This window comes from Arachis stenosperma, chromosome 6 (assembly GCF_014773155.1).
Source record: "Arachis stenosperma cultivar V10309 chromosome 6, arast.V10309.gnm1.PFL2, whole genome shotgun sequence".
Taxonomy (NCBI): Eukaryota; Viridiplantae; Streptophyta; class Magnoliopsida; order Fabales; family Fabaceae; genus Arachis; species Arachis stenosperma.
Genome location: NC_080382.1, coordinates 3,994,293 through 4,009,274, shown reverse-complemented (window position 1 = coordinate 4,009,274; position 14,982 = coordinate 3,994,293). Strand labels below are relative to the sequence as shown.

At 30.0% G+C, this 14,982-nt stretch overlaps 1 protein-coding gene across 2 annotated transcripts; it reads left to right on the top strand.

The window, feature by feature from the left end:
- The first annotated feature begins 9,993 nt into the window (after positions 1-9,993).
- Positions 9,994-12,793, top strand: LOC130933260 (GRF1-interacting factor 1). 2 transcript variants are annotated; one of them, XM_057862821.1, is made up of 5 exons: positions 9,994-10,109; positions 10,187-10,411; positions 11,235-11,311; positions 11,754-11,838; positions 12,018-12,793. In XM_057862821.1, the coding sequence occupies exons 2-5, from the start codon at positions 10,331-10,333 to the stop codon at positions 12,456-12,458; spliced, it is 684 nt and encodes a 227-aa protein (XP_057718804.1). In that variant the 5' UTR covers positions 9,994-10,109; positions 10,187-10,330; the 3' UTR covers positions 12,459-12,793. The 2 variants fall into 2 exon arrangements, with proteins under 2 accessions (XP_057718804.1, XP_057718805.1); XM_057862822.1 differs by lacking the exon at positions 9,994-10,109 and having other exon boundaries at positions 10,117-10,411.
- The last annotated feature ends 2,189 nt before the right edge of the window (positions 12,794-14,982 follow it).

Below are 14,982 nucleotides of genomic sequence, written 5' to 3'. Positions count from 1 at the left end.
ACGATTAATTTTTGTTATAAAATATATAATTGAAATTAATGATTAAAATTATTAAAACATTAATATTTCTGAAAATATTTAAAACATTTTTTATATTATATATATTATAATATAAGAAATGATATTTATACTAATTTTTATGTAAACTTATATATATTATTTTATGGTATAAAAAATAATTTCTTTTCATTTATTATCAATTATTTTAATTTTAAAGATAAAGACTATGTAAAAAAAATATACATATAATATTTTTCGATATATATTTGAATACATTGGGGCAACTTCTCATGTAGTCAAACTTGTCAATATCTGGCTAGCTACTAATAATAAATGTTTATTACGAGTGGACCATTTCAGTTTTTTCACACAAAATGTTACTTGAGGTCAATAGAACATGTTACACACATGTATATATTTTGATACACATATTGCAGCCTAGTTTGATAGTAGTAAACTAAATTAGAGGGGGAACCTGCAAGCTATACATCAAATTTGTATTAATTAATTAATTAGGGTCAAGCTATATAGCTAAGTAGTTATTGTTGGGGTGATAAGAAAATGTACTTGTAAATTCATATCTTGATAGATGTCATTTGGCTCCCCTAGATATTCCTTTTATGACACATGCATGGGATGAGAGTTTTCCAACAACCTAACCACGTACACACTACTGCACTGTTTTTTTTCCGTTGTACTCTTTCCAACTAATTTCCTTCACTATGCAAACTTTTACTTACCCCTCCCATACTCGGGCTAATTTTTTGTGGATATTGAAGAAAATTTTGGTATAATACTCAATTATTAAATTTTACGGTGTTTTTTTAAATTTTGGAAGCGGAATAATATGCTCTTTGTATGTTGTATATTTTAAGTAGGAATGTATTGTTTTGCATCTAAAATTTTAAAAAATACAATAAAATTTAATAACTAATTGTTACACCAAAAATTTTATCAATATCTAAAAATATATATGCTATGCTCACTGCTCTCTTTTATTATTTATAAACTGTTGGCTACATTGTCAAAATATAGCTTATCGAATTTGTTACCAAAAAAAAAAATTCTGTTAGGTAGACAATGAAAAAGGGGGACTATATGAACAATAGACTGCACTTTAGATCCAGTAAAACAAAAAATATTCTATCCAAAATTTATCTACCACAATCCTAATCTCTTACCTCTTACCTCTTACTTTCCACTTTTTTCTACTTTTACAGCAGTCGCTTCACTCTCCTTTCCATGTCGTGCTGTCACCAATGCACTTCACCGCTGCGCGCCTTAGCTTCTTCTCTAATGCGTCGCACGGCAGCGCTCCACCTTCTTCTTCCCTGTGTATGTCGTGCCCCTTGCTCTCGACGCCGCCATTGCACCTTCTTCTCCTATGCGTTGCGCCGTCCCTGTTCTCCCTACAAGCGATGCTGTTGCTGCGCGTCTTCTTCTCCCCTTTGTGACGTTGCACTGTTGCCGAGTCAGAGGCCTTGTTCCGCCGTTGCTCCAACATTACTGCACCTCTGCCCTTGCTTTCACGTTGCTGCGTTGTGTCGTCGCTACTTCCATCGCGTGCCGCTTTGCTTTATTCACCCAAATGGTATACATAATAAAATGAACATCCGACTTAGTGGATAAGAAACAAATAACGAGGTAAGATAGCAGTTGTGGGGGCATTGGAGTCGCGATACAGCAACGGTAGTGACAGGATTGCGAGAAAGCGGTTGCGGCAAAAATAAAAAAATTAAAATTATGATTAAACCTAATTAATTCCAAATTTAATTTTTAAAATTCAAATTAACTTTTCTTTTTTAACCTATTATATACGTTGTTCAGACAAAATATTGTTCTGCTATACTCTTAAAAAAAAGTAGAATATACACTCAAATTTTTTTAAAATTACTTATGTCAAACAGTTTAATCTCTCTATCACTCAAAATAAAATATTTAACATATGTATTGGACAATAACTTTCAATGAAATCCTGTTATAAGATAATTAGATTCTTAACAAATGTCAATATAAAACAAATAAGATCTCTTTAGAAAAGAACTAATTCGTATAAAAAATGTCTTAAAATAATAAAAATTTATTGAAAATCAAAATGTCCAATTTAAATTCTTTTAGGAATTAATTTGGATGTTGACTTAAAAAACATAACAAGCTTTATAAATTAGTAAATTATAATTGTTGGATGAAGGATTTATTAATAATTTTATATTCAAAAATCATATATGAAGCCAAATTTAGCAATTTGAGTATGAAAAATAAGACACTAGAAAACTGGCCTATTTATAAATCACTGACCACACCTATTGTAATGTCTCAATATTTTTTTTTTAAGTACACATGTCTCAACACATTCGAAATAGTAGTATAAGTGTGTAACCTCATCTCGTCATTCAATGTTGAATGTGGAAAGGAGGCAGAAAGTGTCAAAACAATGTGGGGGCATCTAGCTCCAACAAGTCACATGCCAAAGCGCAGAGCAAGTGAGCCAAAACAATGTATATAATTGCAACCTCATTTAAGAACAAGCCTCAAATAAACGATATTGGCATAGTAGTAGTGTTAACAACACGAAAACGAAAATGCGTCAAATAAGAAATTCAAAAAACTATTAAAGCGTGCTATCAATACTCAACATTAGATAGCTGTCATCTTATTACAACATTCTTGTATTATAATCTACTCAACGTGTTCTTCTATTATACTCTTCACTTTTTATTTTCATTACGTGTTCCTTTGCTTTTTTAAAAATATACTACATACATAATTAATGCTTATACAACTTGTTCAGAAATACTTGGATTCGGCGAGGTTAATTTGTAAGAGAACGAAAGCTTCCAATCAAGTATAAGAGTAAAGTGACCCAAAAAAAAAAGTTATGCTATATATATACTAAAATTAATTATTAAAGTCAATTATTAGTATAAAATATATGTTGGAATATAAATATATATTGAAAATAAATTAAATTACACATGTATTTATATACAAGTATATTGATGACTAATTTTAGTAGTTGATTTTAATGTATAAATAATATTTTTGTAAAAAAAAATTAATAATAAAATTTTTTAAAACAAACGTAGATAAATTAGTTTAAATTAAATTTTTTTATTCTAATTATAGAAATTAATTTAAAGATAATGTATTCATATCTATTATTCTGACGAAATTTATTTTATCCATATTTTTTTTAAAATTAAATTCTCAAAAATTTATTTATTATTTTATTTTAAATATAATATATGAGTCGGCTGAAAGTGATACATGTCATCTTATATTTATAGTGTATAAGGACTTTATATATATTCTTGTCAAATTTAACGGGATGTCGGGATATAATGAATTGAATATATTACAATCCATTTCTAAAATGCATTTAGGCCTATATAGAAAATGTCTTAGACGTAGTTGAAAATATTTAACCTTAACATACAAACTATTTTTACTAAATAAGTGTATGTAATACGTTTAATGGTTACATTATGGTAAGTAATTAATATTTATACAGTATTTTGTACAGATATTTTTTATAGTATGGACGTACTTTACCTATGTGGTCCGTAATTTTCTGTCGGCACTCTTCTCAATGATATTGTACTACGTACAGTGCTCAACTGTTATTTAACAACGGACTTTGTAAGAATTCTTTCTTGGTACAAACAAGGCTTTCCTCTGTTCACTCAACTATTTTCTTTTTTTGGTAAACTTACCAGCTTTTTGCACCAAATGCACAGCTCAAGAAAAGTAGTAAGTTTTAAAACTGTGTCAAACCTATTTGTGTACGTTTTATTATTCGGTTTCTGTAAATAATAGTTATTTTAAAATAGAAAAATATTAAATGGTTAATATATTTTTATATGTATGAGACTCATGTTTTTTATTAACACTTTGGATGGAAGATGAAAAATAAGAGAAAAAAAAATAAAAAAAGAAAATAAAAAAAAGTTTATTTTTTTTATATTGTTTGGATAAAAAAAAATGAACGAAAAAAAAATAGGAGAAAATTTTTCTTTTGTTTAGATAGAAGAAAAAGTAAGAAGAGAGAAAATCATAACAAAATGAAATTACATTAATACCCTTCCCTATATTATATATAAATAATAATATACCAATGTATTTTTACCATTGTTTATACGAAGGATAAATTTATATTTTTACCATTGTTTATAGTTTTCTATCAGTTTTCATCTCATATCCGAAAAGAAAGGTTTTCGATGGCCTCCGTGCCACTTTTTTGTTTTTCTCCCAATTTTCTATTCTGATCCAAACAGAAAAAAAGTTAATTTTTCATCCATTTTTCATTCTTACATTTTCTTTCCACTCAATTTTCTTTAAACTAAACAATGCGTAAGTAAAAATTGTTGTATTTTTTGTTAATTAAGTAGAAAGTTAACTACCAAAAATATTGTTGAATTATTTTGGCACTGATATAACTAACCTTAAGATTTACTAACGAGAAACATATCTTTAATAATATTAAAAACGTGTCAAAAGTATCCAATTGTAAAGAGAAATATGTTTCATTAACAGAATTGGATGACGTGGCACAGGCCTCAATTATAAATCCTAATTCTAATTGAATCTCAATAAAAATCTTAATTCCTAAATTAGCCTTCAATCCTCCACCATCGCGACGCCATAGCCACGATTGTTGTTAGAGCTTCATCTTATTCTTTTCTCAACGCCTTTATCGTCTTCTTTTCCTTCTCCCAAATATGCGTCATTGTCCTCTCTTTCTCTTTGCACCACTATCCTACTCTTCTCCTCCCCAAGTCAAAGCCACCGTCACTTTCAACACTATCAAAAATCAGAAATTACAACACATCTCCGGCCCAACATAAAAACCAACAATCGCCACAACACACAACCATCAACAAAAAGCTAAAACCACAGCAAGCTAAGAGTTAAAGAAGAAAAGGACTACCAAAACTAGAATGTGAGCACGACAGATCTGGAATGCGATGGTCAATAGAATAAGAAAAATACGAGTACTAAGGGTCAATAGATTTTGTGATTTGTATCCATCAATTAGCCATCATTAATGTTTTTAATAGTATGAGATTACATTTAATGGTATGAGATTATTCACTTATTTTTACTGGTTAAATACTGGCCGAATTTTAATAAACGTACTGCTCCCATAAACTTTCTCTAAAAAAAACTATGACATCCATAACTAGAAGATGAGCATGACTACTGGTGGAGGTGAGCATGAAGTGAAGCAACAGCAACAAGAAGAGGAAGCCGACGGAAAGGCAACAACAACGACGGAGTTTTGATAAACTGAGTGAAATCATGATTTCAGGCTTATGGAGAGGAAGAATGATAGAACTGACAATTATTGGAAGAGAGAAAAAATCAAAGAAGACAAGAACATCGGCTGGTTGAGAGAAGATAAGAATGGTCAAGGTGGAACTAGTAGAGCAGAGGTTTGATTTTATTATGATTTGGGAAATTAATTAGAATTTTAAATTAGGAAAATTAGGGAAATTGAGAATTTTAGGGATTTTTTTAAGGACATTCATAAAAATGGATGCCATGCTTGCATCTTCATTTACAGATGGGTATTTTTGACACATTTTTAATATTATTAAAGATATTTTTGTCGTTAGTAAAAGTGAAAGTTATTTACGTCAATGTCAAAATAATTCGGAAACGTTTTTTATAGTTAATCCTTATAAATAAATTTTAACTTTTTATTTATTATATTTTATATCAATGACTCGGATTTAATTTAGAGATGACAAAAAACTCGCACATGTGAATATCCGTGGAGATTACCCGTGATAAGAGGAAGAGTATAGGACCTGCAAAACCCTCAGGAGAACGAGGATCTGTCTCGAGAATAAATGAGAACAGAAGCAGGGATTGAAGTACCTGTTTCGTGAAAACTAGTGAAATCCATACGAAGAAGAATTTACTTAAATGTTCTACATATATGTGTATATATATAGTTATGTATGTAATCCTAATTCATTTCTAATATTTATAAAAAAATTTCTATTTCATTTTATTTTAATTTGTATATTAGATATTTTGAGTGTTTGTTGATTATATTAAATTTATGTTGAAATTGTGTTTTAATTTAATATGTTTGGTGAATTGTATTAGATTTGTTTATGACTGTGTTAATTTTTTTAAAAATTTTCTAAGAACTTAATATCCATGCGTATTCGTGGGTATGTATCCGTCTTCTGCAGGAAAAAATAAATGGGACCCATAAAAGAAATGGGACGGGAACGAGATATTTAAATGGGGTGGGGTGAGGGAGGGGTCTCCGCCCATGGAGATCCATTGTTATCCCTATCCGGATTTAAAGTTTAGAGTAAAATATATTTTTGTCTTATAAGTTTGTCAAAAGTTTTAAAAATATTATTAAATTTTATTTTGTTTTAATTTTGTGCCTAAAATTTTTAATTTGTATCAAATATGCAAAATTTTTGAAAAAGTTTAGGATCAATCCAACAAAAATGATGACAATTATATTTGGCTTGCTTGTATTGAAGATTGTTTTTGTGTAATTGTTGTTGAATTGATCCTAAATCTTTTGAAAAATTAGTCATCGAGAATATCTTTAATGCAAATTAAAAATTTTTAGAATAAAATTAAAATAAAATAAAATTTAAATTTTTTTAAAAAATATTTAACAAATTTTAATGACAAAAATAAATATACTTTATCATAAAATTTAAAAATTAGAATTTAGAATTTAAACTTTAAAGTTTATGATTTAGAATTTAAAATTTAGAGTTTACCACTTAGGCTATAAAATTTAAGATTTTAAATTTAGGTTTTAAATTTGAACGACTGCTACACTTGTATTTTTTGAAGTGCATTAGAATTATTGTCTGTATTATATTCAAAATAATATTAATAAATTCTCCATTTTAATAAAATATTAGTCATATTTATTTTTTTATTTAATATATTAGTGAATTTGACTATTTTTTTTCTTACACAATAGACATACCTGTGAAAATACTATTAAAAGATAAATTAGAATACGATTTTTTTTTTCATATTCTAAAAATATCTATGATTTTTTTATATGGTCAACATTTATTAATGTGAAAAAATTAAAAAGTAGAAAAAAAAAAGTTTTTCAAGAATTATTGTGTGTAGTTAAAATTGGAATGAGAGGATAACGAGAAAGCTAGGACCTACATATATAGAGTGGGGAAAAGCAAAAAATAGATTGAGAAGACAGAATTGAAATTTAAGCAGAGAAAGCAATTGAGAGTTGAGACATCCTAACCACCCATCATGTTTGAAGAACCGAAACACCTTGCTTTAGTCATCATCATCGTTATTTGATTCTATTCATGGTCAATACTTACTCAATACAATACAGTGTGTAGTACTCAGAACAACCATTATATTACATATGGCATCTTGTAATAATAATAATGATAATTCAAAATGATATTATTTTTGTTTGGTTTCACAAGAATAATAAAATGGATGATTTTGGGAATGGAATGAGAGTGAGAGGGGCAAAGCATGCATCAAGCATGTATGAATTAATGTACATTAGTTGTTGGGGGGGTTGCAGTTATATGTGTGACCCACATATGATATGTTATATGTATGGGCTCTGAGTTCTGAGTTCTGAGGGCTAAAGACGCGAGTTTGAGTTGAGTTCAGTTTGACCTTTGTATATATTCATGATTCATATTAATAATACAGTTGGATATTGACTGGACAACACTCTCTTCTATCTATTACAAAATCTATCATGTGAACCCTTTTGGGTCCCATTTTCATCTCCAAATTAAATGAAATGAAATGTAATGTGATTTTCGCCTTGCTTATCCACTGTCCTTTCTGCCAAACCAACATTCACTACCCAATTATATTATTCTCTTCCCTCTCCACTCTCCTTAATCTTATTCTCTGCTAATCCATTACTGTTAATCCTGTTTTGCTATTGCTATCACTACTAGAAACTCAATTTGTTAAAAGTTCTTTTAATAAACATTTCGTTTCAAACACAATGTAAATAATCTAAATTAAAGATAAACAAAACAATAACTTCTTATCCAACCAAAATTGGATACATAAATTAAAGAATGAAAAATGCTATTTGTGTTAAGTAGTAAGTGTGAGAAATATAATGAATTAATTTAATAATTAAAAAATAAAAAAAGTGAAAATTTTATAAGATGAGAGATTTTGTTAAATTTTTGTGTCAACGTGTCTCATATATTTTAAATACGATCGATATTTATTGATACCCATCCGACACGCGTATTATGTGTAATGATATCTTAATAAAACATAAAAAAATTTACTTCGGACACATTTAGACGGAAATGGATCCTCTCCATTTTTTAACACTTAGAGAGAATAAAGTGTGATCTCTCACCTTTCATTCTATAAGTGGGACTAAAATTAAATAGGAAAGAGAAAATAATGAGGGATGAGATTCTACACCGGACATCATCCAGTTTTTTTTCCACTAGAGAGGATTCACTCCCCATTTAAACACACTTAAATACCATCGCATGTTAGTGTGTCCAATATTATTCATAACCTATATTTTTGAAATAAATTTATAAATAGTATATATTATTATTTATTAAAACAAAAAATATTTTAAATACTTTATATAATTAAAACAAGACTTTAAATAAAAAATTAATTTATATTTTAATATCAATAAAATATCAAAATATCATTACGATTTATTTAAAGATATTTTATATTTTATATATAAACGTGTCATGTGTCTTATAAGAAAATTTTAAAATTCATGTGTATCGACGTGTCTAGTATCATATCGTATCTGGTGTTCGTGCATCATAACGAAAGACTATTAATTTGATACTTTAAGATTTTGAATTATATGCGATATTTATTATTTAACTTATTTTTAATATAAAATAAATGATATTATTACATTAGATATTTTTTATACCGAATACTTTTCGTTTTTTTATTATTATTTCTTATTATTGATCTATATTTCATATAAATCTACTCTTGCGATCAGATTTTATCTTTTTTTCTTTGTATATCCAAATTATTTATGATAGTCAAATTATATATTTTCTAAAATATATATTAATATTAAATAATAAATATTTCTCATATAAAGCCTTTGTTTCAGAGTTGAAAGAAGATATACACCTCTTTTCATAATAAATTTATCTAAAGCAATTTTGTTTATATAATAAAAATCTTAAAAACTTTTCTTTTTCTTTTTTAATAAAAACCTCTCACAGTATAAACTTAGAAAGTTTCTTTTGATAACATACAGTACTACATAAAATTTCATTTTACCGTGTATATTGACAAATTAGGGGTCAACGTAGTTTGACTAATCCAACTCTGTACAGTAGTTATTATCAAGTCACATTCAAATTCGTTAAAATTAAATAGTCCTATAAAAAAAGTTGAACATCACTGTATAACAAATGGTTACGTTTCCTTGATTGGTAAATGAGAAATGCAGTTGTAAGCTTAGCTAAGCTCCATTATTAACAGTTTTAAAATTTATTGTAGATGGTATTGATAAGATAAGAATGTGTAGAGAGAGATAACGGAGGAGGAGAACAATGATTTGCACGAAGGTCAAGGAACGTGAGCGGAGATAACGAGAGTGTGACAGCGCGTCGGACGAAGCGCGCGTGACGTAATGAGTGAGAAGCCATAGGAATCTGCTTACGCAAGTCCTACGTCATGTACATTAATAGGTCAGATCAAACTGGACAAATCCACCACCCTCCGCCCATTGCCATCTTTAATTCACAACGCCCAACGTCCTTTTGCTTATTTATTTTAATATTATTATATTTTTAATTAAATAATTATTAGTTAAAAATTATAAATTAATTACTGAATTATTAAAAGAAATAAAAAATTGAAGTTAATTTAAGACGGAGAAATGTTTTAATAAAAAATAGAAATGTGGATTGAGACAAGATGTTTTTGAATTAATAAGAGAAAATGTTATTTGAAGGGTCCGTGTCTGAGATCACGTGAGGTACTTTGAGGGACACGGAGTTCAAGAGAGAGTGAAAAAGCAAACAAAAATCACAGCGCCAAACCCAATGCACCAAAACCTACCTTGTTCCGTGTGGTAGCATCAATTTTCAATAGCCGAGGTGCTGGGATAATAAAACCCATTTACATTACATTACCACTGCGTTTTTATTTCTTTCTTTCTTTCTCTTTGCTGCAGGTGGTGGGGTGTCCCTGTGCTTCTTCTGCTTCTCTGCTCTCTTCACCTTTCTTTTGGACCCAGAAAAACTAAATAAAAGAAAAGAAAGTCTTCCTGTGTATATATATATATAAACAAGTTAGCGGGTGTTATCAAAATAAAAATATGCAGCAGCACCTGATGCAGATGCAGCCCATGATGGCAGCTTACTATCCCAACAACGTCACCACTGATCACATTCAACAGGTTCTCTTCTCTTCTCTTCATTCTTCTACCTCCCCACCACTCAAACGCCACCTTTCTTTCTTCTCTTGTGGAAGGGGTGGCATCCCTTTCTTGCTTGTGGTCAGGTTCAGGTTCAGGCTCAGTCTCAGGAGGGTTTGTTTTGTCTCAGCTTTGGTGGGTCTTTTCTTTGTATGCCACTTTTGGTCTTGTGTTGTGTTCTGCTTTCTCTTTTAATAAATACTCTCTCTTTCTCTTCTTTATTCTGCTTCTGCTCACTTCTTTTTCATTGTCAGCTTCTGTTACCACTTACTACTTGTTGGTATTGGTTCTGCTTTCTGGGTCTTGTTCCTTCTTGCCCCCCTTTCTTTCTTTTCCACCACCACCCACCACCCTTCCTTCATGTGTTTACATATATATGACGTGTCCTTCTCTCACTCTTCAGTTTAGATCATATCTCAATCCAAACATAGACTATCATCATCATCATTAACCTTGTCTATATATCTTTGACATACCACTTTCATTATTATTATTATTAATTTGAAGTTATAATCTTTTTCACTAATGGAATGATTTGTTCTAATAATAGGACAGCTACTTCATAAATACAACAAGATGAAAAAGTGTAAAAAAAAAAGGGTTTGTTACATCACATATCTTAAAAGGCTTTTTATCCTTCCTTGTGGTTTACACTTTATTATATGTATCTTGAGATAAAATACTAGATAGACAACACACACATAGTAGAAACTAACAAGGACGTTTTGTTTTATTTGTTTCTCTCCTTTGCTTCTATTTTCGCTGCATTTATATCATATGATATTATTCTTTTGAATTCATGCAGTACCTGGATGAGAACAAGTCCTTGATTCTTAAGATTGTGGAAAGCCAAAGTTCTGGCAAGCTCAGCGAGTGTGCTGAGTAAGAATCACTAATACTCTTAAGACCTAGATTGTTTCTATTATGCTTGCTAAGTGCTATCACCAATCTATTATTGTAATGTTCAAGAAATAACCTTGCCAACAACTAAGACATTAGCATATGGTGGAAAAGTTTTAGGTATCAGTTCTTCATTAACTGTGATATGACCGATTCAATAATGGCAGCAATGATGTGTTTGAAATTATTAGCATCTTGGTCGCCACTTTCTATAGTATGTTGTATATGCTGCACACCTATGAGCTACCCTATGAATATAAATGAACCATCCATCAATTATAATTTATAATTACACTATTGGTTAATTAGTTCTGGATTCTGTTTAGGTTTTTGTTGAATGCTTTCTCTCACTTTCTAGTCTCTAGGTATTCTACATAATTAGTAATCTTTATCAATCCTGTGATTCTGGTTTATAATAATTCAGGAACCAAGCAAGGCTACAGAGAAATCTAATGTACCTAGCAGCAATAGCTGATTCTCAACCACAACCACCTACCATGGCTGGCCAGGTACATTCATATTGAACTATTAATATATGTGATCATAATTTAAAGATGAGTAATGCTAGATAATTATTTTGTTTATCTTAAAATTTAGATTCTGAATCTAAATCTTAAATAATAAATCCTAAACGGCAAAACTGGCTAACTGAAAATTGGTTGCATGTATTTTCTCTTTAATGATGTAGTACCCGGGAAGTGGGATGATGCAGCAGGGAGGACACTACGTGCAGGCTCAGCAGGCGGCGGCAGCGGCAGCGGCGCAGCAGATGACACAGCAGCAGCTAATGGCGGCACGGTCCTCCCTCTTGTATGCGCAGCAGCAGCCATACGCTGCGCTCCAACAGCAAGGCCTCCACGGCCAACTCGGCATGAGTAGTTCAGGTGGTGGTGGTGGTCTACACATGCTGCACGGCGAAGCCAGCAGCGGAAACATGGGAGGAGGAGGAGGAGGGTACCCTGACTTCGTGAGAGGCTCCGGTGCGGAGGGCAGGAGCATAATTGGAAGCAGCAGCAACAGCAAGCAAGAAATGGGTGAAGGTCGAGGTGGCGGTGGTGGTGGTGGAAGCTCTAGTGGACACACCGGGGAAGGTGGTGAAACAATTTACCTCAAATCTGCTGATGAATGATCATGGAGTCATGGCAATTCAACTACCTAGGCTTCTTTTTTTTAGTTTATTAATTAGTTAGGAGAAGAAGAAGGTACGCAATGAATGTAAGATTAAATTATCAGTAGTAGTAGTAGTAGTAGCCTCTAGCTAGGTTGGAAAAAGCCAAAAGACTTGTGTGTTTGAAGAAGAATGTTTGGCTTTTAATCTTTCTTGTGATTTATGGGAACTGGGAATGAAGGCTAAAAAGACAATCAACATAGAGAGAGTGTTTCAAAGACCACTTTTTAATTTGCCTTGACTTTTCTACCATACTTGCAACATAAATGAAATGAAATAAATGCATGCCTTCACTTGGTTTATGTATGCTGTGCTGTAACCACACTAATTAATAGTAAATTTAATGTGTTTACATGTCAGTTAAATTCTAAGATATTTTGTGGTCTTGAGTGCTGAGTTTGACTCAGCATTGAATGGGTTTGGTGTTTTCTTGCGGGAGAGATGAGAGGTGCACATTAAAAACCATTGGGTGCTTCTAAAACTTTTCTGTTTCTGTATTTTGATATTTGAACCAATTTTCCGTTGTGGTGGCAAGTTTATAGGAGTCGGTGGTGCACTGGTGTTAGCGGTGCCTCTAACATGATCAGAAATATGTCTGGGGTCTCGTCTTTTTATAAGTGTTGATTTCACTAAAATATGAAAAAGCTCGGCAGCTTCATTTTGAAACTGAACCTTTATTTCTATCCTTGTGTGATGATTTAAATATATGTTAAATTATAAATTTTACCTAAATTTTATATGGAGAAAATCTTGAAAGTTAATCCCTCTTAACTAACATTATAGCTAATATTTATACTTAAAATTGAACAATACAAAATATTTAAAATTAAAAACAATAATACATCCAAACTCAAAGAAAAAAATATTTGAAAGTCAAATAAAATAAAATCAAGATATAGAATTGAGGATTTATAAATTATGGTTTAGAATTTAGATTCATTTAGAATTTAGGGTGGCTAGAGGTGACGACGGTGACTAGTGGCGACAGTGGTGAGTGGTTTATAGTAGTGGATGAAATTATGATATGAAAAGAAAAAAAAAGAAAAAAAATGGTAAAAGTAGTTTATAAGCAAACAACTTTTAACTAATCAACTTTAAACAACTTCAATTAATAATTATTAAGATTAATCTCTACATACAACTGATTCCGCTCAAATGCGTCTCTAACAGATTTTTAATTTTTGAAAGGATTCCGTTTTTTTTTTTTTCGAATTTTTTGCCTTCTCTTTCTTCTTCTTCATTTACGTGCTTTTCTCTCTATTTTTTTTCTTCGTTATTCTCGATTTCCATTGTTTTTTACATCAAGCTCTGAAATCATTTTTGAAGTGTTTCATCTTCATCATCGTGTTTCTCCTTGTTCTTCTTTTGATTTTGTAACATTATGTATTTTTTTCTTCTTTGTTTGATTTTTTTTCTCCAAAAACAATTATGAGAATATGAAATAAGAAAATGAAGAAGAAGCAGCAGAAGATGATTCAACCAATTTTGGGTGTATTTTCGTAATGGTTTGGATGCATTTCTGTAATCGTTTGGGTGTATTTTTGAAATTATATTATCTTCAAAACGATTTCAAAACTTGATTTCAGGAACCATGAAAATAAAAAAAAAAACGAAGCAAGAATACCAGTGATAAACGTAGGTAAAACACCGAATGAAAAGGCGAAGAGAGAACACACGAAGGAGATCGAACAAATTTGACAAGAAATTCGTTTTCATGGAGGAAGAAGAAGAATAGTCGTTTATAATGCATGGTGAGTAGCGCGCTTTGGAAAAAGGAAGTGGTTGAATAACATGCGTATATTTACTCTTGAATGTGGGAATAATGCGCGTGTGTTTTGTTGAGCTTGTGCTAACTTGTAAGATTTGTAAGTCAAAAAAACTTGTATATATAGCATGCCTCTAATTATTAATCTTGTATTTTTTAAAAGTAAAATTTTAATAATTACTAATAATAACAATTAATTAATATAAAATACAATTTAAAAATACTTGTTGACGTATTGCTATTAATTACCTAGCGAGATTGTCAACAAATTTGTAATTATTTTTTTTTTTATGTTGGATGAACTTGGCCAATTAGTTGTTGATTTCTTAGCACTATTTTTCTACATATAAACTATTGATATAAAGTATAATAAATAAAAAAAATTTAGGTAACATATGTCTTAAAAGACATATATTAAATTTACTATTTTTTTTCAAATTTTTTAGTTTAATTTAACAAATACATAATAAAGATTTTAAAATTTTAAATTTTAAATTTTTTTTTTATAAAAGATTTTTCAATTAGTAGTTTTATTTATAACCTAAAAATACATATTAGTTAAATTTTAAATAAAAAATCAAAATTTGTTAATTGATAATATACAATATTCTTTACTTAGTAAATATTATTTAAGGATGAGCCAACTGACGAGTATAAATCACCTACTATTATATGTTTTATTTTTATACCTATCACAAGAAGAGTTCAATTATAAGAAGT

Excerpts from the sequence above, each read along its gene's own strand:
- LOC130933260 (XM_057862821.1), top strand. The coding sequence starts at position 10,331 with ATGCAGCAGCACCTGATGCAGATGCAGCCCATGATGGCAGCTTACTAT. Across the intron at positions 10,412-11,234 it reads CCACTGATCACATTCAACAG|TACCTGGATGAGAACAAGTC; the intron begins GTTCTCTTCTCT and ends GAATTCATGCAG. Across the intron at positions 11,839-12,017 it reads CACCTACCATGGCTGGCCAG|TACCCGGGAAGTGGGATGAT; the intron begins GTACATTCATAT and ends TTAATGATGTAG.